General features: G+C 41.9%; 1 protein-coding gene across 3 annotated transcripts; it reads left to right on the top strand.

Annotated features, from left to right (window-relative positions):
- Positions 1-1,155: 1,155 nt before the first annotated feature.
- Positions 1,156-23,886, top strand: KLHL15 (kelch like family member 15). Of its 3 annotated transcripts, XR_012241745.1 has the most exons (4): positions 1,203-1,445; positions 5,487-6,198; positions 12,876-14,156; positions 16,354-23,886. XR_012241745.1 is itself a non-coding variant. In XM_073616510.1 (3 exons), exons 2-3 carry the CDS (start codon positions 5,494-5,496, stop codon positions 13,983-13,985), a joined length of 1,815 nt encoding a protein of 604 aa, XP_073472611.1. In that variant the 5' UTR covers positions 1,156-1,260; positions 5,487-5,493; the 3' UTR covers positions 13,986-23,886. The 3 variants fall into 3 exon arrangements, 2 of the variants coding, with proteins under 2 accessions (XP_073472611.1, XP_073472610.1); XM_073616510.1 differs by having other exon boundaries at positions 1,156-1,260; positions 12,876-23,886; XM_073616509.1 differs by having other exon boundaries at positions 12,876-23,886.
- Positions 23,887-25,217: the final 1,331 nt, after the last annotated feature.

The following is a 25,217-nucleotide window of genomic DNA, read 5'->3' on the forward strand; positions in this document are numbered from 1 at the left end:
CAGGACAAATAGAGAGGATGAATCTCCCTAAGGCTCCATTCAGACCATGGCGTTCTATTTTCCGTGCAGAATCCCCGTGATTCTGCCCGCAATTCGGAAATGCCGCAAATCGTGGGACCCCGTTGCGATCCCCGTTACTTTGAATGGCACCAAATTGCGGTGCCACTATTGTCGCCTGACAAATCACGGTAAAATCGTGCAAACATAATCGCGAGATGACCGACGCCCAAAAGAAGTACAAGAACTTCTTTTGGGCGTCGGGTGTCCCACGATTCTGTTTGCCGGATTTTACGGCGATTCATCGGGTGACAATCGCGGCAGAATCACACCGTAATTTGGTGGCATTCAAAGTAACGGGGATCGCAAGGGTGTCCCGTGACTTGCTGCGTTTCCGAATCGCTGGGCAGAATTGCCACGATTCTGCCCGCAAAATGGAACGCCATGGTGTGAATGGAGCCTTAGGGGGCACAGACAGCAATAAAATTGTAACCCCTTGGCGCTGACCTCCTCCCGACACGTTCTAAAAGGAGGTAAAGGCGGGCATTTGGGTCATGTGACCGCTGTGAATTGCCGTCACAGTGGATAAATGATCAGAAATCTCCCGATCGCAAGTATGCATCGGGAGCTTAGAGAACCCCACTGTCTGCCATGCTGGGAGCGCTCTCTGAGGACGGTAAGTCATTTACACAGGGGCGCATACATGCGGCCGCTTAGCGTTAAAGCCCACCCGCTGGTACTGTTGGCACTAAGAGGTTAATAGGTGTGTTAACTCCTCTCTACTCTATCCAAAACTAAAATAAAAAAAGTTTTGCTTTTAAATGTGAAAAGGAATATTTTTCCCACCACTTGAAAGGGGTGGGGGGGGGGGTGGGGGCAAATGTTTTTAAAATAATTTTTCAACAGGTGTCATCAAATTAATGTCTGCAGGCTTCCTAACAATTAAAAACGTGCTGTATAAATATTAAATTATTATTAAAATGTAAATAATAATAACAGTAATAATAATTATTAATAATATGGCCTTTAGTGTTTCCATTCTTGGTGAAGGCAGAGAGCCTCCACATAATCCATAGCATGACTAGTCCGCTGTGACAACCATGTTTGTTAAGGGCAATGGAACGTACGTATGGAATGGAAGACAGCGGCGGAAAGGGAGGACCGGGAAGCAAACGCGTTCGCCAATCCTGTAAGGCTATCAGGTGGAGCAGCCAATCAGGCTTGTCGGACTGGTGACTCGCTTTCCGGCTGTGGCCCATAGAGGTTGGTTGTTGGTGTGAACGCTGTGGGTATCTGAGCAGTAATTAGATCACGGAAGGCGTTGAAGTAGCGTGGCGAGGGATGTGTGGACATGCAGAGAGCGGCGGTGGTGATGTGTAGACTATAAGTCCGGATGTTCTACCCGGGACTCGGTGTAGGAGCGATCCCCTCAGTGTGTCTGCTGTTAGGTGAGTATGGGATACCTTGTGTGTGTTGTAGCCCTCATCCTGTGCACTTCTCCCATTCACCTCCCCGGTGTTCCCGCTGATAGTGATACCTGGGTGTATCTGGAGGTGGTCTACAATGGCAGTCCATCCCGAGCAGAGCATGCTGGGAGTTGTAGGAGGATGGCAGGCTGTGTGTTGTCAGCTCTGGTCATTGGGAAGTCTGGACTAATGTGCTTTCTTGTTCTGTCAGGTAACCGTGCTTCGTCTAGGGCCCATCCTGTGGCCATCTGGGCCCCTGCAGACATGGATCTGTTTCCCTATTGTCCTGTCATTTCTCATGTAATATTCCCCCAATGTCAGCTTCTTGTATCGTGTCTGCAGCCTCTAACTAACTGTTCTGTGCACAGTCTGTGACCGTCCCCGCCTTCTGCGCGCAGTCTGTGACCGTCCCCGCCTTCTGCGCGCAGTCTGTGACCGTCCCCACCTTCTGCGCGCAGTCTGTGACCGTCCCCGCCTTCTGCGCGCAGTCTGTGACCGTCCCCGCCTTCTGCGCGCAGTCTGTGACCGTCCCCGCCTTCTGCGCGCAGTCTGTGACCGTCCCCGCCTTCTGCGCGCAGTCTGTGACCGTCCCCGCCTTCTGCGCGCAGTCTGTGACCGTCCCCGCGTTCTGCGCGCAGTCTGTGACCGTCCCCGCCTTCTGCGCGCAGTCTGTGACCGTCCCCGCCTTCTGCGCGCAGTCTGTGACCGTCCCCGCCTTCTGCGCGCAGTCTGTGACCGTCCCCGCCTTCTGCGCGCAGTCTGTGACCGTCCCCGCCTTCTGCGCGCAGTCTGTGACCGTCCCCGCCTTCTGCGCGCAGTCTGTGACCGTCCCCGCCTTCTGCGCGCAGTCTGTGACCGTCCCCGCGTTCTGCGCGCAGTCTGTGACCGTCGCCGCGTTCTGCGCGCAGTCTGTGACCGTCGCCGCCTTCTGCGCGCAGTCTGTGACCGTCGCCGCCTTCTGCGCGCAGTCTGTGACCGTCGCCGCCTTCTGCGCGCAGTCTGTGACCGTCGCCGCCTTCTGCGCGCAGTCTGTGACCGTCGCCGCCTTCTGCGCGCAGTCTGTGACCGTCGCCGCCTTCTGCGCGCAGTCTGTGACCGTCGCCGCCTTCTGCGCGCAGTCTGTGACCGTCGCCGCCTTCTGCGCGCAGTCTCGGACATGGCACAGGAGACGGACGGACAGGGGTGGCGCCCGCATCCTTACTAACAGCCTGATTCCTACTGCGCGTATTCGCGAGTCGCGCTGCGCATTCCGAATGGTCCCTGCTATCTTCTTGGACCCGTGTGTCTCACAGAAGGCAGCGGGGAGGAGGAGGGGCCAGACATTGCGTAGTTTGCCCACAGAGTGTGGCGACCTTTCCCGGAAGTGGGAGCAGGAATCTGCTCCCCTCCCCCCTGAAAGGTGCTAAATGTGGCAACGGTTGGGGGGGGGGGGGGAGAGACATCCGATCTGCGGGAGTTTCATTTCTGGGTGGAACTCCGTTTTAAGAAAGCTTTACTGTCAGTGCCCGCTCACACAACAAAAATGTCATACAGATCCGTTCCGGATGCGTTTCTGCATGCGCGTCTTTTATTTGCTTCTGAATGAATTCCAGATTCTTGCTTGCTTTCTTTCTTTCTTTTTCCTGTTTTTTATTTTTTAATTGTCTACTGTTCTGTGATCCGGTGCATTTTTGATGCATTTTACCGCATTCCAGGACCGTTCTGTGCAGGAAAAAAGCAGCATGTTTTACACTTTTTTTTTTCCTGGAAATGAAAAGCACTGCACTGATGTGAACTATTTCACTGGAACCCTTAACTCCTACTTTCCATGCTTTTTGTTGTATAGGGGGAAAAAAAAAGCACTGCATGCAGTGTGAACGGGCCCCCAGGCCACTTGCACATAGACGTAATACTTGACTGATATTTTTACTTGGGATCTTGTCAGATTCTTTATTAAAATGTTTCGTAAAGTCCTTGCATCTCTACAGATGCGTAGAATTCTTCATCTTCTGCTAGTTACCAGTGTTGCTTTATACATGCATATACTTGATTATACACATGTATTTGTGTAAATTGCTACTCTTAAACATTAAATGTTGCATTTTTATTTCATGGCTTTGTGCTCATCACTGTATTACTGATCTTTACGCAGCTGTGTGCATTGTTCCATAGACAACAACGCATCTTTTTTTTTTTTTTTTTCTTCCTTGTGCATGAGGCCTAGAAAAAATGCTTTCTGACAACAAAACTGTGGATTTTTGTCCGAAGGTTGTTGGCGGCTCAAACTTGTCTTGCATACACACAGTCACACAAATGTAGGCCAACAATTCCGAACGTGAGAACGCGGTAACGTACGATGAGCCAATAAAAAGGAAGTTTAATAGTCATGTGATATCTCCATTACGAACGCTAGTTTTACAAGACCGAGTGCTTCCGGCTCATACTTGATTCCGAGCATGCGTGAACATTTGTGCGTGGACTTGTGTACACACAATCGGACTTTCCGACAAAAGTTTTGTTGGGGGAAAATTTGAGAACCTGCTATCAAACATTTGTGGGCGGAAAATCCGACAGCAAATGTCCGCTGGAGCATACACACAGTCAGACTTTCCGACAACAAGCTCACATCGAACATTTCCCATTGGAAAATCCGACCGTGTGTACGCAGCATTACACACAGCTGCTGGATTCCAAAAAGCAAGAGTCGGTGGACTGGGGCATGCGAATAGCAGTGCCTGCTCAACCTACTTAAATTGTCAGGCTGACAGCGGCCACCGTTTCTCATATATAGCCACACACAGAGGTTACCTTTGGTTAGGGCCCTGACTGCGTCCATGTGTGGACATCCATCTATAACCGCAGCGGCCACTGCTGTTCACCTTTGTCATTTTTGTCTCTGGATTCCTGTGCTGGCATGTAACCAGCTGTATGAACTTGGCCTAAGTATATAAAGGTATATGCCAGTAGAAGCGTTTAATTTTTAGGCTGGGTTTATACTATATAACATGCAGCGGCTCACAGCCAGAAGCCCAGTGCGTCTCCATTCACCATTTCAGCCTGAATTTTGGGCTAAATTTGGACTTGAAAAGGACCAAAAGACGCACAGGTGCAATTTGCATCGGAGCCGCTGCGAAGATGTGTGAACCGGCTCCATAGAGAGCCGGTTGCAATCTCCTGGTACCCAGCCTCAGGCTTTATGCACACGGGACATTTGCCAATCTCTCCTAGACACATTTTCTCATGGCAGCCACGTTTTGGCAAGAAAAAAAACACATCAAGCGTTTGGGCATTAGTTCATTCAATTGGCCAGAATAATCATTTATTTTGATCATTAAAATTAATTAATGTTCAAGTGCTTGACGCGCCTAGTGTTAACACGCATTTAGGCATGTTTACAGATGTCAAGCATTTTTCTGCCAAACCGCTGCTGCTCCTGGGTGCACTGGCAGTGGGTTGGTTTTTCTGCCTCTACTGTAAATTCTTCTTAACTCCTATGTGTGCATGGATACATGGGCCTTAGAGGTAGGAAATAAAATTGGCATATGTGAAATATGGAGGAAGCTGTTGCTAATTTCTTTTTCTGCCTGGCTGTTATGCTGATCTTGCGGTTTGTTTTTTAAGTCTTCCAGATACAGACTTACGTTTTTTTCTTAATTTTTTTTTTTCCTGATCTGCATCCTTGATCAGTCATTTAAATTGTTCTGAAGATAGTGAGTCAGCTTAATAGCAAGGTAACTACAATTTTGCAGGAAAGCAATAGAAACTCCTGTATTTCCCTTATGGCAGCTTTAATTTAAATAGCTGTAGATTGAATACACTTTTCATATTTTTGTGTGAAATGACCCTTTAGTTCCTCCTTATATTGCATTATATTATGTTTGTCATGTGTATATCTGTAGGTTTTTGTATTATTTTTTTTTTTTTTTTTACTCAAAGTCCAGCTTCTTTTAGCTTCTTTTTTCATGTTAACTATTGTTTATAAATCATACCCGCATATCAATGATTTTATATAATATATATATATTTTTTTTTTGTTTCCCCAAGGTAATTCATGGCTGGGGACGTGGAAGGGTATACTTCTTCAATCCATGATTGCAGTGTCTCTGCTGGCTTCAGGGCACTATATGAAGAAGGCTCATTGGTCGATGTCACATTAGTGATAGAAGATCACCAGTTCCAAGCCCACAAAGCTCTACTGGCCACACAGAGTGACTACTTCCGCATCATGTTCACCGCAGACATGAGAGAACGTGACCAGGACAAAATCTACCTAAAGGGATTGACAGCCACGGGCTTCAGTCATGTCATTCAGTTTATGTACTATGGGACCATTGACCTCAGTATGGCTACCGTCCATGAAATTCTGCAGGCCGCTATGTATGTGCAGCTGACAGAAGTAGTGAAATTTTGCTGTTCTTTCCTCATGGCAAAAATTTGCCTGGACAACTGTGCAGAGATCATGAGGCTTTTAGATGATTTCAGTGTGGATGTAGAAGGCGTGAGGGAAAAACTCGATGCCTTTCTGCTGGAAAACTTTGTTCCCCTTATGGCTAGACCTGACTTCCTCTCCTACCTTAGCTTTGAAAAGCTCAAGAGCTACTTGGACAATGACCGTCTGAGCCGGTTTCCTGAGATTGAGCTCTATGAAGCTGTTCAGGCTTGGTTACGACATGATAGGAGACGTTGGAGACACACAGATAGCATCATTCAGAACATCAGGTTTTGTTTGATGACCCCATCCCATGTCTGTGAGAAGGTTGGTGAGTTTGAAACCCCTAGACAGGACTCCTAAATTAGCTAGGGCATTGGAAATAGCTACATATTTTAGAATGCAAACCAAAGATATGGAAGAAGTGAATAGAAGGTGTAGAGAACCACCACTTTTATCCTGGATAAATTTGTGACGATTTTATCATCTTTTTATTTTGTTACATTTTCAGTATTGCAAAATAAACCATTATAGATCTCAAACTATTGCACTTTTTGAGGATTAATGGGGCCTGTAACAAATCTTTTCTTTTGTGTTTTATTTTATTTTCACATATTAAATGGTGTGGTTTTTCTTTTGTTTTTGAATGGACTGCTTAGTGGTTTACCACTTCAGCCCCTGGCCAATTCTGACACTTCTCACATACAGTATATGTAAAAATTGACTTTTTTTCTTCTGGTAGAAAATTACTTAGAACTCCCAAACATTATACATTTCTTTTAATTTTTTTATTTTTTTTAAGCAGAGGCCCTAGAGTATAAAATGCTGGGTGTTGCCATTTTTTATGTCACGTGGTATTTGCACAGCGTTTTTTCAAACGATATAATACCCAGTCTTTTGGTACAATATAAAAGATGTTACGCCAAGTAAATGTATACCAAATATTTCACGCCTTAAAATTGTGCACGCCCGTGGAATGGCAACAAACTATGGTACATTAAATTATCCCTTGGCGACAGTATAAAAGCCTTTACAGGATACCACTTTAGATTTTCCCAGGAGGTCTTGTGCTAGAATTATTGCTCTTGCTGTAATTTTCGCAGTGATACCTCTTATGTGTGGTGCAATCTCAGTTTACGTGTTTTTTTATTTATTTTTTTACACTGTCTCTTAATTCAATTGCTATCACAAGGAATTAACAACACCCCTTCTGATAGCATGAGCAGTGACTTTTTACTGAGACCTGGGATATATTAGACCCCATATCTCTCCTCTGCCTTTAAAAGCATCAGCTCAAACCAATATCTGCTTCACAGGTCGGTAATGGCCTGTTTACATTACACCGAAACTGGAAGTGACCAAACACTTCTCACTTCCGGTTTCTTAGACCATATAGATGATCAGGGGTTTCCAGTCCTCAGTCATCTATGGTCAGCCAGCAGAATGGGAGAGCCTGGGAAGGCAGCGAGTAGGTGGGGGGGGGACCACTTCCGCCACCTGTAAAAGCAATTCAATGGCTAATTAGCCACTAAGATTGCTTTTACATTAAAGCCTATTGCCAGCTGAAAAAAAATACTGGGTTGATACCCATAGCTGCAGTCATCATCCTGGGTTTAACCCCTTACCATCCAGTACCATCTCCTTGCCTCCACATGACAACATTAGTGTCTGGTGATGGCCATTTTAGTAACTTTGTTTTGCAAGAAGGCAGGCACAAGAGCGCTTTGATGCCTTTCATACTTGGAGTAAGTTGAGGTGGAATATGTGCCCCTTTACCCTCCTAACCCTAAGGAGAAGCTGTTGCTTTGTCTTGGGCGAAGTTGAGGGTCACATTAAAGTGGAGTTTTACCCATAACAGTCGATTGCCCCCACAGCAAGCAGCTTGCTATGGGGGCACCTGAGCCAAACTGCAGCTCCGTGTGCGCATTCAGACACGGAGCTGCAGTTTGGCCCTGACCCCTTTCTCTCCTGATTGGCCCCCCCTAGGGGGGGGGGCTGAAGGCTTTTGATCTTCATGCATAGAATGCATTAAGATAAAAAAAAACAAAAAAAAAAAACCTTCTGTCTTTACAACCCCTTTTAATGCATTCTCTGTTTTAAGGTAAAAAGCCTTTTCAATAGTAGCCCTGCGCCCCCCACCCCCACCCCACCCCACCCCTAATTATTTGAGCTCAATCCAGCGCTGTCTTGTGTCTGCAGCAGCTCTTCTCCCTCCTCCTCAAGGCGTGGATGAGAGCAGCGTGAGTCACTGGCTCCTGCTGTTGTCTGTTAAGACCTCAGAGCAGGGGGCAGGGCCAAGCTGCACTGTGTGTCTGAATAGACGCCTACGGCCCGGGTCAAAATCAAGCCTGTATGAGTTCCCCCTATAGCAAGTGGCTTGCTGTGAGGGCATTCGGAAGGGAAGAGGACCCCAGAGGAGGAGTTTTGGGGCCACGCTGTGGCCTATATATTTTCCTATATAGGGTCTTCAAAATGTTAGTTTTAAAACACCCCCATCTTTTCCTGACAGTGTACAGACGAAGCAGACATTAAATTGCTTACTGATCTGAAAATGTAAACCTGTTATTACAGGAAGAGCAGAGGTCTTTGATGTGTGGACTGTGATTGACTGCATGTCCTCACCTCCTCCTGTGGTGTGCAAGACACAAGATAGTGGTATCCAGTGAGGCAATACCTGGGTTTTTGGGTACAGATTGGAGTTAGGGCTGGTTCACACCAGATTCACACAGGAAATGCTCTGCATTCTGCAATTTTTAGCCCATTCCTTTGATCGGGTTGAAATTGTACTGGATCACAACAAAAGTAGTGCTAGCAGTACTTTTAAAAACACACGGCAACCAGAGTGCAAGGTACTGCAGTACTATGCACTCTGGTGCAGGCAAACGCACAAACCCAACTTTGAACTTTGAGTACATGTTCTTTGGCTCCATGAAATTGTTGTATGGCCAAAGCTTTTTTTGGTCACACTACTGTTTCTAGGTCACAGGAATGAACTTGCAGCTCTCCTGTGACTCCAGGTGAGTTTATAGCAGGCTAAAGCCTGCTGTCAGCCAGTGTTGATTTAGTCGACTAAAATATTTTCGTTGACTAAATCCATACTATTTTAGTCAAAAGTTTATGACTAAAACGAAATAGAATTTATATCACAGCTGCTGAGTCTGTAGTGCATGTTCAAACCTTAATTTCATAAATAATTAACATGTTATTAGATCTTTACTCCAGGAGTATATAACATTTGGCAGTTCTAAAGAAATGATGCATTAAAATTTAACTAAATCCATTCGATTTTAGTAGATTAAAATACGACTAAAACTAAAATGGCATTTTAGTCAAAAAAACTCAGCGTGTGGCCAAGAGCCTAAGCCAGCTGTGCCCACTCTTTCTTTAGCCTGGTGTTCCAGTAAGCACTCAAGGGACAGAGCAGTGACTGACAGTCACTGCTCTCTGCTCTGAAAAGACAGCAGTGAGTAATCAGCGGTTATATAATCACTCAGTTCTTAGGCTTAGAGCAGACATGGCACAGCTACAGCATCAGACCAATGTTGCAGTATAGATGTATGTTTTGTTTATTTTTTTTAAATGCTCCAAACTTCCACCTTCATTTTTAATTTAGCATTAAACATATTTCCTGCTTCCAATGAACATGAGACTGCAGAAATATCTTGACATAAATACATGCTAGTTTCAGGCAAGTGTACATGTTTATATACCAATAAGACATTCCTTGAGTAAGCCTTATCTCAAGGGTAGAACAAATCGCCAATAAAATCCAATATGGTCAAATTCTTCTCCTATCGAATGTCCAGGAAGTTTCTACACAGGTTGCAGGGTGCACATCGACACATACTGTGTATTCCTTTCCTATTCAAAACATAATTGAGTAAAAAAAAAAAACCTCTTGTGTTGCCCTGTACTTGGATCTGTTTCGTTTTTAGGTTACATATTGTCTCCTTTTATTAAATTGATAGCATGGTAATGACTTTAAAAGTATGGTAGACATTGGATCCTTTTGTATATCAGTTTTCTAACATTTGTAGATTTTATTTATTTTTTTTGCCCTCTGTATTTTAGTAAGGCTGCATTCACACCTCTGCGTTTTTTTTTTTTGCCGTAATTTTGTACAGGTCAAAAGGTCACCAATGTAAAAAGCAGAAAAACGCCTGTAATCTGCCCAAAAGCTAATGTACGTTTTCTTGAGCTTCAGGCGTTTTTCTTCAGGCTACAAAATGCTCAGATGTGAACTGGGGCATTGAAATGAATAGGATTTTGCTTGGGTGTTTTTCTGGTGTTTTACGAGCTGAAAAAGCTCAGGTATGAATGCAGCCTTAGTGTCTTCTTTGGTAGCATAGTTCTTTTAGTAGATTGGGACTCCTTCAGAAACCTTTTTAGATGTTCATTTTTTTTTAAATGGAGGATGAAGCTTCAGCCGACCATAGACGGAGCGATTTTCTTTCCTGCAACCGAAGGTTGCAGGAAAGAAAATTGCTCCATTCCCCCTTAACACTGCCAGTGTTTAATGAAGGAATCCCTCCCGCAGAGCCATTGTGTTGTCCCAGTGGGGGGGACACAGTGATTATTGCAAGTGGCTATAACGGCCACTAGCGATAATCACAAGTAAAATCTGACAGGCTGGTTGTACCCAACCAGATTGAACAATCAACTTGGTACATTCAGCCTGCCCATACAGAATTTGAATATCGGCTGGTTCCTGCTGAACCGGCTGAGATTCAAACTGTCTATGGCCAGCTTTAGGTACCCTGTCCTGCTTTTATTGCAGTCTGTGGAACATTTAGATTTTCCTTCTGGTTTACTGTCCCTTTTTGAAGATGGTTTTGTTTTGCTTTTTTACTAAGACAGGAAGAGAGGGAACATTTTTCCAATAGGGCCAAAGAGCTCAATGAAAAAAAGTGATTATGGCCATTCACTGTCCATTCACAAAGTAAAATGTTGTGTTACATTACAGTTTAGGAAGAATCGATTTTATTGTGTCAACCGGTCTGGCTTTCTGGTTTGTAAAATAAAGGCTAAGATGGGGCTGGACAAATTCAGTAGTCAGTATACCTAGTGAAAAAAATTCCCGATACTATATGGCATTGATTTATGTCTTGTTTTGTCAAAGCGAATAATATATAGAACTTCATTCTTCACACATAACATAAGTGCCCAATTGTGTACTTCAAACCATTTTATTAGGTTTCTCTAGATTACATTGTTCAGAAAGTGTGAACAGAAGTAGATGTAAGTCTTAAGCCTAGTATACACTGGTTAGATGTCGGCCGGCATTAGCCGGTTCAATAGAAATCGTCAGACATTCGGCCCGTGTGTATGGCAGCTGGTCCGACAGAAGCTGGCCATTTGCCTGGCTTCCATCGAAGCCTCATGACGGAAAAAGGTCTGCTGACAGAAGTGTTGGGGGGGGGGTACCCCCCTGTCGGAACACAATAGAACAGCAGGGGAGATTACTGTACTAACATGGAATCGTTAGTACAGCGGCTCTGACTTGAGCTGTCATGTTTTTAAAAGACTAGTGGTTTGTGTACTAGGCTTTCAATAGAAACTGCCCGACATTCAGCCTGTGTGTACGAAGCTTTTTTTTTTTTTTTTTTTTTTTTTTTTTTTTTTTTTTTTGCATGCTAGTCTCATGTGAAAAATGAAGAGGTTACTCAACTTAAGAAAATTCTTGTAGAACAGAATACAACTTTGGACATGATGTAATGTATTCTTTCGTTACTGAGCATGCGTGGTTTTCCTCTTCTGATTTTTTTTTTTTTTTTTTGGAAGAAAACTGTATTGATTAAATGAAAATTGTACGATCTGGTATCCTACATGAAAAATGTTTGTTTGTCCCTTCGGATAATTTTGGATGAACTGTTGTGATTGTCTCTCAAAAGCTGTGTACTAACAATCAGATTATTGTACCATTTTCTGATCATGTGAACTAGGCTTGAGCTTGCATAGGAATGCATACAGACAGACCTGTTAAACAGGAAACGTGATACAAGAAAGTAATAGTTTGATACAAAAAATACACAACTAAAATTGAACCTGTGAAAACAAAGCATTATTAAAGAACAATAGAAAAATAATGCATACATCTGACTATTGCATTTTATCATTACTGAGCAGCTGGGCACACGTGTTTTTTTTTTGAATATCTACTAATTGTCAAACTCCCTAATTTTATAGCCAAACAGGCTTTCGTCCATTGAGCATTAATCTATATACCTTCCTGGCTTATCTCAAACAGTAGCAATTGGACATAATTTCTGAACAACCTGTCCAATTGCTATTTCTCCCAACATTTTTTGTCTAGTTTGTTTATAGATGCTCTTAGTCCATCATAGCAGAGTAAGGCTTCCTTTACACTTGTGTTGCCCTCTGAAGAGTGATCCCATTAGATTACGCCTCACCTGACATTTGACAGGTGGTGAGGAGGAGTTCTGTTGCCTCCTCATTGCCCGTTTAGTGTGGTTGCAGGGTATCCCCCCCCCCCCCCGCCTTTGCAGCGTAAGGGGGAGGTAAAAAACATGGATTAACTGCCTCCCAGTCACAAGTGTGGAGTACTAAATGGTGTGTGTGTGTGTGTGTGTGTGTGTGTGTGTGTGTGTGTGTGTGTGTGTGTGTGTGTGTGGAGAGGGGTGTTTTTTTTTTTTTTTTTTTTTTTTTTTTTTTTTTGTTTTGGTAGGTTGGGGTGGCTTTGTACTTGGGTACATATTACTCTGTAATGTAGATCTGGTATTGAGTCAGAACATTTATCACATCTCATGTTTGATGTAGATACAGATTTCAGTAGAATGATACTCAGAAGCTGGGTATATCACCCTAGGTAATTTGGAGAGATTTACTTTCTATTGCCTTGTTTCTAAAATGGTTACCAATATGAAGTTAAAGTTTTACCTTGCAGAACTGAAATGTAAGTCTTTAGTATTGTTTGGACTTTGTGATAGAATTAATTGTGCACATCAGCTTTTATATTGTGTTTTTTTTTTTTTTTTCTTTTACAGGTAAAAACTTCTGAGTTTTACAGATATTCACGTCAGCTAAGGCAGGAAGTGGAGTTGGCACTAAATTACTTTCACAATGTAAGCGAGCAACCTTTGATGGATATGAAATCCAATCATATTCGTTCAGCAAAACCTCAAACAGCAGTATTCAGAGGAATGATTGGACACAGCATGGTCAACAGCAAAATTCTTTTGCTGCACAAACCACGAGTGTGGTGGGAACTTGAAGGTCCTCTGGTACCTCTTCGGCCCGACTGCCTTGCTATTGTTAACAACTTTGTCTTTTTGCTTGGAGGAGAGGAACTGGGTCCAGATGGAGAATTTCATGCTTCATCCAAAGTGTTTAGGTATGACCCAAGGCAAAACAGCTGGGTCCGGATGGCTGATATGTCTGTACCTCGGTCGGAGTTCGCAGTGGGTGTTATAGGGCGATATATTTATGCAGTTGCTGGTAGGACGCGTGATGAAACCTTTTACTCAACAGAACGTTATGATATAGTAGAAAACAAATGGGAATTTGTGGACCCTTATCCAGTAAACAAGTATGGCCACGAAGGTACGGTTCTTAACAATAAGCTGTTCATCACTGGTGGAATTACATCCTCTTCAACATCTAAGCAAGTCTGTGTTTTTGACCCCAGTAAAGAAGGCACAGTGGAACAAAGAACCCGAAGAACACAAGTACACACCAACTGCTGGGAAAACAAATGCAAAATGAACTATGCCAGATGTTTTCACAAAATGATCTCTTACAATGGAAAACTCTATGTATTTGGGGGTGTTTGTGTCATACTAAGGGCTTCTTTTGAATCACAGGGATGTCCTTCTACTGAGGTGTATGATCCAGAAACAGACCAGTGGACCATTCTAGCATCTATGCCTATTGGAAGGAGTGGTCATGGTGTGGCTGTACTCGACAAACAAATAATGGTACTCGGTGGGCTATGTTACAATGGCCATTATAGTGACTCTATCTTAACATTTGATCCGGAAGAGAACAAATGGAAAGAAGATGAGTATCCCAGAATGCCTTGCAAATTGGATGGCTTACAAGTATGCAGTCTACATTTTCCAGAATATGTTTTAGAGCATGTGAAGCGTTGCACTTGAACAGCAGCTAAATAAATGCACATTTTTTTTTCCCCTTCCCTTAGTCCTAAAGGAGTTCACACTTTTATCTGCTGTTTTAGTGTATGATGGTATTTTGTTAAAGGTGAAGCAGAGAGCAATCGGATAATGCCTGAAACTATCAATGGGTCTGGTTCCAGTCATGCCAACTTGGTATGTCAGTGTGATGAATTGTGAGCAAGATTTTATATATAATTATTATATTTTTTTTAACCTTTTTATTTATTTTGTAAAATGTCCTAATTGCATATCCTTTTTTTTTTTTTTTTTTTTTTTTTTTTTTTTTTATTTCAACACTTTCCAGTGACATGGAAAAGTAACATTATCTGTTCAAGAAAGGCTTATTGTGAAATATATCTGAAAACTTTGAATATGCAATGTTAAATATTGTCCATGCTAGTTCTGGGGAGGTGAAGTGGATAACTTTCCATGAGCAATATACTATCGGTTCGCAAATGAAAATGCATACATGTTTTTTTTTATACTACCTTCTTGGACAGAGGAGCAAGCAAAGCTTCCATGTTCTGACCATAGAGCACTGCATAAAGGGTATAGGAGGAAATAAGTGACTGATCTTCTGGTAACGTTGCTCAGCAAATCTGTCTTGAACAATATACACGACTCAGGCTTCCTGCTACCTCCTATTGTTCCTTATTGCTGCCAAAACCTTAGTTGTTTCAGTCTGTAAGGATTCAGTCAGGTATTTAAACCCCACCAGAACGGGTAAACCAAACACATGGCAGTCAGATAAGGTTGATTTAGGCATAGCACAAGAACCTGTAGACATTTGCTATGACCTTTGTAGAACACCTCAAAATTTTACTAATTTCCTAATAAGCCTTTTAGAGCACATTACAAACAACAAAGAAGAATTCCAGTGTAAAAGTTGTTTTAATAGTTTACATTTACAAAGTTCTTTATACCTTTTTAAATATAACCTAATAGAAGTTTTGACTTGATAAACTATGGGGGCTGCTTATATGCAAACGAACTGATCTAAATCACACAAGCAGAATAATTTGTGTCTGCCTTTTCCCATTGGCGATGGCTAGGTGTCGCCCTGTGTCTTTTCCTGCTACTACCATTGACAGCTGTGTCATACTGGGGGTGTGTGGCCACATGTAGTTCCTGTTATGTGTGTGTTTCTATTGAAAGGGCTCGTTCACACCATATGTGCTTGAAAACTGATGGGAAGATCACGCAGAATTCACTTGCGGAGACCTCAGTTTACATCAGTTTTTATGCACGCTTCAGTGGGTTTTCACGTGTGTCAGTTATCTGTCGTGTTCACTCCACAGTGTTAATATCACGTCAGTTTTTTTTCTGCCCAGAAAACTGCATACACAGTGCAGATTCCTGCGCAGGAAAAAAAAATCCACACGTGATACCAGTGTTGTGGCACAGGGCACATAGGGAACAATTGTTTGTTTTTTATTTTTTGTGCCCTTGCACAACACATAAAGAAGAACTCATATCTCTGCACATGGTGTAAATGAGGCCTAAGCCTTTCTACATGTCTTTTGACTGTTAAAGGCCCTTTATACTAAGAAGGGGTTGTTTTTTTTTTGTTTTTTTTTTCTTTTGGAAACTGCCCTAGTGTTCTGTTATGTGGTCAATTGCATCTAGCCAATGTTTACTACCATTCTCCATATTAGAAAAAAGGAATTTCTCATCTTCATCTAAAATTGTAGCCTTGCACCAGAATCCTTCCTTGTTAAAAAAAAAAAAAAAAAAAAAAAAAAACTGCCTACTTTCTGCCAAAAGCTGCTTTAATGTTCTCTCAAGTCAATGGAGTTAATTTACTTAAATAGGCAGTTCACTTTATAAGTTAAGTTGTATTTTGCAGGGGAGTCTTCCCCAGAGCTTGGTGAATGTGGTGAAATTGCACTTTGCAAAGAATACCCAATCGTAGAGGAAATGGGTTTTATTTATTTATTTTTATTTTTTAAGGAATTTTTGCTTGCATATGATTGCATAATGGTGGTTAGCAAAGTTTCACTTCATTCACTAATCTCTGGGGAAAAATCATTTTTTACAATGCAATTTCTCTTGCAAACTGAACAGTCTATTTACTTTTAGTACCCTGTCCCCTGTATGTGCATACTGCTGACTGAACTGTATTTTTGTGCACTTGCAGTGAGTGATTTTAAAGATTATACTTGCTGTGATTGTCAGTACAGTACCCAAAACTATGCTTACTTTGTGCCTAATGAACCTGACTGGAAACTGCAACGTTCACGTTTCAACAATTTTATTGCAAGTTAAAGTATATCTTTCAATTTGGATAGACCACTATCTATTTTTTTTAAAGCAATCTGTCTTATTGGGGAATTTCCTTCTTGTCTTTTAGACTTAACAGGAAGAGAGAGGATATCTTTTCAATGCGAAGGAACTCTACTCTGACGCTGGCCATACACTGAAAATGGAAAAAATTACCTTTTTAGATGCATTTATCCTTACTATACAGCACAGTTACATGAACCTCTTTCTGTATATCCAATTGTATGCAGCTGCTTTTTGGCTGACATTTTTTTTTCTACCCAGATTCATCGATCATCATTCTTTATTTTTTTCAATAGAGGTAGATCGAGCAGGAGGCAGCTGACCAGGCCACCTAGTGAGAGAATTTTGCCCTGGTCCTGAAGAAATTCATAGTGTATGGCCAAGTTTAGACAGATGTCACAGGAGCAAATGTCCACCTTCCAAGATCTCCCCTCTATTCCTGTTCTGGTGGCAACTCAGAATTTTGGCTTTACCTTCACTGTAATTCCCAGTGACACAGGTGTCATAGAAAGTGAATATCCCCAACTGCAACAGAGATGGTAATAAAAACCTGACTGTGCTAACTCCTCAGAGTGGGTACTCTAACTAAATCTAAAAAAAAAAAAAAAAAAAAGTTTTGCCTTTTAGTTATACTTTACAATAGTATATACTGCTTTCATAATAGATATTGACATTAAATTGACTCAAGTTGTGCTTGCACCTACAGGGACAATATTAATAAAAAAACAAAACTATTAAACACTAATTAATAAAAATAATATATTTTAAATTAAAAAAAAAAAATGTAAAAGGTTTATATGTTTAGTAAAGCATACCGGAAGTCAAGATCATAATATGTGGTTCCATGTATGATCATTATGGTAGGGCCCCAATCTTTCCAGCTATCGGCCATGCGAGTGGAAGGCATTGGTTGGCTCTTTACTCGAGCAGCCTTGTGCCCAGCCTCACGTAGAAGCTGCCCTCCATCACAGCAGAAATGGCAGAAACTATTGCTTTAAACTAGCCATACGCAATTAATTTTCCCTCCATTGAGCATGAAATGGAAGAACCTGATAAGTTTTCTGCCTACAAAAATGGCAATAACTAAAGTTATCTGGTTTTAGTTAAATGTCAAAAAATGCATTGGATGGCTCTAAAAAATTTACTGAATTTTGCATTTCTACGGGGGTGCTTAGATTTTAGTCATAACTTTAATTTCAAAATCTGTGTATAATTAATATACTTTAAAACATAGTTTGAGCTTTTTAAGGTAATCCATGCTTGGTCTGGATCAGGGATCTCCAAACTACAGCTCTCCAGCTGTTGCAGAACTACACATCCCATGAGGCATTGTAAAACTGACAATTAGCCCAGGTTCACACTGACAGCGGGATTGAAATCTGCGAGTTCAGCTGAACTCACACCGTTTCAGGTTGCTGCACAGATGTCTATTGATATTACACCTGAAGTCACCAAAAGTAGTACAGAAACTACTTTTGGGAATCGGTGCAATGCTGCAAAGTCAGCGCTGCACCGATTCGGATGGTGCCATTGCCGGCAATAGCCGCTGTTTTCACATCAATGTGAACCTAGGCTTACAGACATGACTAGGCATGATGGGAATTGTAGTTCCTGAACAACGGGTCATAGTTTGGAGACCCCTGGTCTGGATCAGTGACTCGCTCAGTAGTGAAACAAGGGGTAAGCATTACTATCCTAGAGCTGCATATCTAAAGGAATTGTGTACTTGGAGAAATAGAGAGAGCTTGCCATTTGTGATTGCACTAAAAATTATTTTTGCACGGCTATCTCTGGCCTCTAAAGGTTCTTAGTTGCTGACCTGGAATAAGTATGCAGCTAGTGAAGTAACAAGAAAATCACAACTGCTGATCTGCATATTGTTCTTTTGGCTGTGACTCTGTATCAAAGTTAGTGGCCAGAAAACTGCTATTTCTAAAAAGCTCAACTGCCTATTTTATCAGTACAGAATTGCTTCCATATTTCTATTCTGACAGGTTTGCAAGGAAAAACCCTGGTAATGTTAGAACGTTTGGGTCTAAGTTTGCTGCTTCGTGGATACAGTGCACAAGTCTCAGGAGCCAGGTAGTCCTTGTTTAACAGCAGACACCTAAGGAATGTGAAACTTTTCAAATGTTTTCAATGGAAGAACTGTTTTACCAACTCTTAAATGCAGAACTCCAAGCAAAATAAGATCTAAAAAAGGTCCATGAAAAGATGAAATAAAAACAGCTTTTGCTGTACCTTCAGTCCAGAGATCCTTCCCCAAAGTCCTTCTTTTCTTTCTGCCCTTAGGTGTCCTCGGTCTGACCAGCATTATGTAATCAACTTACTGAGTCCAGGTCATTCTGGACTCTCCCAGGCCTGTGACTACACAATGAAAGGGGGATTAGCACAATGATGAACACTTCGGTCATTCTGCTGTCTCCTATCAGCTTGCTTCTTAGCACATGAATAGTTTGGCCTTTGTACTGCTTCTTCCTCTCACACTCATACCAGTTCATATTTAAGTATTTACACTGCATACTTTTAAAGCCTATCTCTGTGGAAAGGAAAAATTATTTCTTGTGGTGCAGCAGCCTCTGCTCGTTTAGGTCTAGGAGGTCACCAAAAGCAGTTTCCTTCGCTCCCACAATGCTCTCTTCTACTTCCCTACGCTCTGGCAGTGGACCGTCCCTCAGCATCCTCACGTCCAATGCAGGGCTACGACTGCATTAGACTTGATGACATCCAAGGATTTACGACCAATTGGATCATGAGAAGGGGGACTAGGCTATGGGGATTGAGCTTTCAAGACTGGCAGCAGAGGATTGGGTAAGTAAAACTGCCATTAGCAGCCCCCTAGACCTAAACAAGCATTAAACCCTTGCAAGACAGGGACAGCCCCACTGAATGGGACCTTGGAACATAGCTTCCACTGGCTATCTTATTTTCATGTTTCAAGTTCAAGTTTGTTTTTTTGAGGGGCAGAAACACATCAAGAAGTTGATGAGCTATATTACGTATGAATGTAAAATCAGCATTGCCAGTTAAGTTTTGTTTCCATCATGAAAAAATATAATGTAATTGTTCCATCTACATTCCTATATTTCATGGCTGGATAATCCACAGCAGTGCTGCTGAGAATTCTCCGAAGCCAAACTAGCATGTTTTCCTATAACTATATGCATGAAGCCTACAAGGAGGTAAAGTGTTGGGATGTTACTGGAGCGATAGACCTCTCCAATTCGCTGAGCATGGTAACATATAATATAATACAATAGGCTATATTAGGCTTGCCTTATATAGCCACATATAGTGCTGTACCTTGCATTTTCAGGAGCTCGGGGCTTGTGTCAACAGCTTAATGCAGCAAGTTTGTAAGTGCAATCTGCCTGCATTTCACACTGGTTTGCGACCCCCTTCCCAAGAGCTCTTGTACACAAGCCCTTGGTTATTAAGGGCTGGCATGACATGGTACACATGTGCTGCCATTCATCATTAACCGCACACTAATGCATATATACTGTACATTGCACTACAGCACATCACAATGCACAAATCTGATAGCTTTGTGTGTTGCTGCTTGTTAGAAGAAAAAAAAGATGCTGCATTATTTTTTTTTTTAGACAGATGTAAAAAATGAACACCGCTTATTGCAGTGCGCCTCTATGCGCAAAATATTTTTTTTTTTAAATAGCAAACATGTTCTACTTACCTGCTCTGTGCAGTGGTTTTGTAGAGTAGCTCCGATCCTTTTCTTTTTGAGTCCCCTGCTGGTGCTCCTGGCTTCTTCTCCTCCAGCAGTGCCCCCAGAGAAAGCTGCTTGCCCTGGGGGCACCACTACATGCTTGCTCCCAGGCCACTGCTTTATGCGTCAAAAAGATACATAGAGATGGGGCACAGCCCCACCCCCTGCTTTCTTCTCATTGGCTCACTGGCTGTGATTGACAGCAGTGGGAGCCAATGGGCGCTCTCAGCCACTGAGGCTATCGTGAACATCGCTGGATCGGAGGGGGCTCAGGTAAGGACTGGGGGAGGGGGGTTCACCCAGAAGGTTTTTTTACCTTCTTGCATATAATTCATGAAGGTTAAAAACATTCAGCCTTTTAGAACCACTTTAAGTGCAGTATGTTGTGGTGTAAATGGATCTAAAGCCAACCGAATAACTTAGCCTTGGGAAATAATGAAACATATCCATGTGTTTCTTCTGATCATGGATTTAAAAGAAAGGCCACCAAAAGCTATGTCAATCACCAGCCTTGAATTGTTTGCTAAACAGTGACTGTCCCATTTTTCAAAATAACAGATTTTGTTTTGCAGTGCAGATATGTTACCGGTGTGGTTACCTCTTTGAATGTTGCAGGAGACTAAAGCCTCGTACACACAATGAGAATATTAGACAAATGATTGTCCTTTTTTATTTTTTATTTTTTGCATGATAGTATCATATCAAACATGAAGAGGTTACTCAACTTTCGGAAATTCTCATACGACAAAATACAACTTCAGAAGTGATGTAATATGTTGTATTGTATTACGTATCATGTATTCTTTCCTTTCCAACCATACATGTTCTTACTCTTACTTTTTTTACTTCCTTTTTTTTTCGGTTGAATGCTGTACTAATTGTACGATCTGGTATCATACAAGAAATCATTTTGGGTTTGTCCCTTTGGATAATTTCAGATGAACTGTTGTGATCGGCTCTTGAAAGCTATGTACTAAGGATCAGATTACCATACAAACGCTTTGAAAGCAGTAGTTTTCATCCAGTTTTCGATTGTGTGTACGAGGCTTAAAGCCTCGTACACACGATCCGGTTGTTGGTCAACAGAGCGTCAGACTTTTGTCCAAAGGGCGTGTGCCAGGAACTTGTCTTGCATACTAACAACACACAATTGTCGGCCAACTAACACGAATGTAGTGACGTACTACATGGAATTTCAGCTCTTGAGCACCATCCTTTTGGCACCTTCTGCTAATGTTGTGTTTGGTGAGCATTGATTCCGAGCATGCATATTTGTACTTTGGACTTTTGTGTGACGGACTTGTGTACACACGATACAAAAATCTGACAACAGACCGTTGTCCGCAGAAAATTTACTAGCCTGCTATCCATTTGTTGGCAGAAAGTTGGACAACAATTGTCTGATGGAGCGTACTAACGGTCAAATTTTAGGCAAACAGTCTTTTATCACACAATTCCCTGCCAAAAATCGGATTGTGTGTACGAGGCTTAAGGCTAGAGACATTGTACATGAAACTGCTATAGATCACTACAATTTCCTACAGCAATAAGGGCTTTCACATTTGGGATCCTTTTTAGCCCCTTACAAATTGCTTTGCCTGCATTTCATGCTCCCCACAACAAGATCCATTTTAAAACGGCAAGAATAAAATCACTTGAAAAAAAGGCAGCACTGAAATAGTAAGGAAGTGATTACTAAAACGGAAATTAAATGGTGATAGGGTTGCACGATTAGGTTTTGGCAGTGCAGGTACTGTGGTACACTGCAACAGTTCTTGTATTTTATGCTTGGTGCTGGAGAGAACAGCAGCTCTATCCCCACTAGTGCCCTTCCCAGGGTGTTGCTATATCACAGGTTACATGAATCCAAAGCCATGGAGGAAATATAAGAAGACTTCTCCTGGCGTAATAATGCAGCACTTTTGTCTTCGGAAGGCAGCGGAAAGAGCAGTCATGATTGCCATGCAGTAATTCCATCATGGTCAGATTCCAGTTCACTGTAGCTAAATCAGTAAAGAGTTATGACAATCCGAAGCAATTGGTTGCTGCAATCATATCTAAAAAGTTGCATTTTGGTTGATTGTTTTCATTTTTAGGCCACATAGTTTTGTAAGGTATAACATAGAGTGTTCAACTTCATTTAATAACAAAGTTAACAAGCTGGGAGTCTGAAAATACATTGGGGGTTATTTACTAAAGGCAAATCCACTTTGCACTACAAGTGCACTTAAAATTGCACTTGGAAGTGCAGTTGCTGTAGATCCGAGGGGGACATGCAAGGAGAATAAAAAAAACGCCTTTTAACTTGCACATGATTGGATCATAAAATCAGCAGAGCTTCCCCTCATTTCAGATCTACCCCTCAGATTTACAGCGACTGCACTTCCAAGTGCAATTTGAAGTGCACTTTGCACTTGTAGTACAAAGTGGATTTGCCTTTCGTAAATAACCCCCATTGTTCTCTAGCACAGTGTTTGTTAACTCCAGTCCTCAAGGCACCCCAAAAGGTCATGTTTTCAGGATTTCCCTCAGATGAAACGGCTGTGGTAATTACTAAGGCAGCAAAACTGATCAAATCACATGCAAAATTAATGGAAATCCTGAAAACATGACCTGTTGCGGTGCCATGGGGACTGGAGTTGAGAAACACACTCTAGCATAGTATCTAGCTGTAAACCAGGATTTATTGGTTTATTGCACAAATTGACTTGCGTATTAAAAGTTTATGAAATAAAAATGTATGTGTAATCTATACCAAACAATCAGGTTCCTGCTGTAATGAGTCTAGTGCTCATTGCATATTTATGAATAGCTGTTCCTGAGAGCCATTGAAGCTGGTTTATATTCTTGAACAAGACAACTGTAGCCAAGCTATTTACCGTATTTCTCCAGCGAAGAAATGTTGGCAAGAATGTAATTGACTGACTGACTTCCTTCCTTTCCTGTATCATGTAAATGGCATCATATCAATAGTTTGCGAAGACAAACTACTACTTCTGGGTAATGTGTTAAGCCTCGTACACACGATTGGACTTCAAAGCAACTTTTCAGTGGATTTCTGTCCAAAGGGCTTTGGCTCTGAACTTGGTATGCATACACAGCAGGACTTTTTCAGCCAACTTTCACCAAATCACATGGTTTTTCAGCTCATTATCGCCACCCTTTGGACAACTTCTGTATTGTTGTCTGATCTTTTGCATTGGTTCTGAGCATGCGTGTTTGTACTTTGGACTAAAGTCCGATGGATTTGTGTACACACGATCGGACTAGCCGACGTAGGACTTTTGTTGCAGGAAAGTTTGTCTGTTCGCACAGCCAACATTTATCTGATGAAAACCGAAAAAGTTTGTCCGATGGAGCGTACACACGGTCGGATGTTGCCTTAAAACAGGTAATTTTTTTGTCAAAGTCCGATCGTGTTTATGGGCCTTTAGGGATTATAGTAAAACTATCACATTTGACATGTGCTAAACCTAACATAAAAACAGGCACCAAACTCACTATGGAAATTCCAGGTCCAATCTGAGATCTGGCTTGCCCCCAGCATTGCATGTTTCACTCCACATTTCATTACGGGATGGGGAGCAGGCCAGAGTTCTGACGTTGGAGGTTGAAGCCACTACTAAACATCCTGGATGTTCCAGAGGGTGCTTAAAAGGCTTATGTAAGGATAGATGTAGGCATATTGGTGGCGGCTTTTACTTGAAATCTTTAGTACCTGTTCAGCTTAGTTTAACTAAATATAAGATTTTATTGAGGTGTGTAAGATTTAACCCGTTGTTGTCAAAGGACTCAATTTTACTACATCTGTTTTGAGTAAGTTATTGCCTAGAAGTTAAGCCATGTTTAAAAGTGATTAAATTCTCACATCTAGCTGAACTCCTGTGTTTTCTTTATGGCAGAAAGTCTTGAACCTCTAAACCACACTTTTCACCTGTTCTCGAAAGGCTCATTCACTAGGGTTGCCACCTCATGCCATTAAACCCGAACACATATTTACACAGGTTCTGAGGCTAACTTATTGCAAATAAGGCACTAAGTGAATTTAATTATCCTAATCAGCCACAGAACCTGTGTAATTCATATGTGTTCAGGTTTAAAGAAGGGTATGCAATCACACAAGCAAAAATTAAACAGCCAATTGCGACCCATTTAAGTGAAAGCAGTTGCAGCACAGTGGTGTGGTATTTACACCACGATTAAATGCCAAGGGCTGCTGTGCGTATGAACGAGCATGAAGTGTATGAGATGTGACTTTTGAGGGCCAGGTATAGGACAAGTGGTCTGTATCATGCATTTCCTCATCAAATCGTTTTTCAAAACCGCAACCTATTTTGAGCAGACTTTTTTTTTTTTTATATTTTTGTAAATGTTAATGAAATGTAGCTATAACTTCAGCACTGATTTGGGGTTTGTTATTTATTGAAAATATGTTCTTTATAGGTAGTCTGGATAACTTTAAAGTCAAAATCTGTAAGGTGAACTTACACTGGAACCCCTCCCTGCCCCCCGGTCCCACTGTGCCAGTGTCCCGCGATTCCCCACTTGTCAGACACTGGGACGCTGCTTCACCGGTCTGGGGATTTGAAATCCCCGTGGCTTAATCTCCTTTTCCTACCTCTTAGTGTGTACAGATAGGAGGCATTCTGATTGGTCAGCACCTTTACATGGACGGCATTCACCAATTAGAATCCGTCTAGCCCATCCTGTCAGCACAGGAGAATTTCAAATCCCCGAAAAGGTGAAGGGCGTCCTGGTGCCTCACAGCCAGGGATCGCGGGACACTGGCACAGCGGGACCGGGGGGGGGGGAAAGGGGAGGGGATCTAATGTAAGTTTACCTTACAGATTTACTCTAAAGGTGAGGTTATCCATTAAACTAATGCATGGACTATATTAGTTCTTTACTTCAGTGCACAGTAAATGCAGAAAAAAACTTTATAAATACCCAAGTACATGGACTAATACAAATACAGCGCATTCAGGTCAGTTGTGCAAAACATTGTAGATCGGCAATGCTGCCATACAAACTACACATATTTATAAATTCTTATATTTAGTTGACTGATCTTAGCATTTTTATGTTGTGGTTTTGTATTAAATGGCCCTCTGCCTATTATCAATATTTTGCCCTTTACTAGGATAACATCCCGCTTTTAAACTGACTGTAATATTTTTTTTTTTAATTGCACTATATATTGTGTA

This window comes from Aquarana catesbeiana, linkage group LG02, assembly GCF_042186555.1.
Source record: "Aquarana catesbeiana isolate 2022-GZ linkage group LG02, ASM4218655v1, whole genome shotgun sequence".
In the NCBI taxonomy this organism is placed as follows: Eukaryota; Metazoa; Chordata; class Amphibia; order Anura; family Ranidae; genus Aquarana; species Aquarana catesbeiana.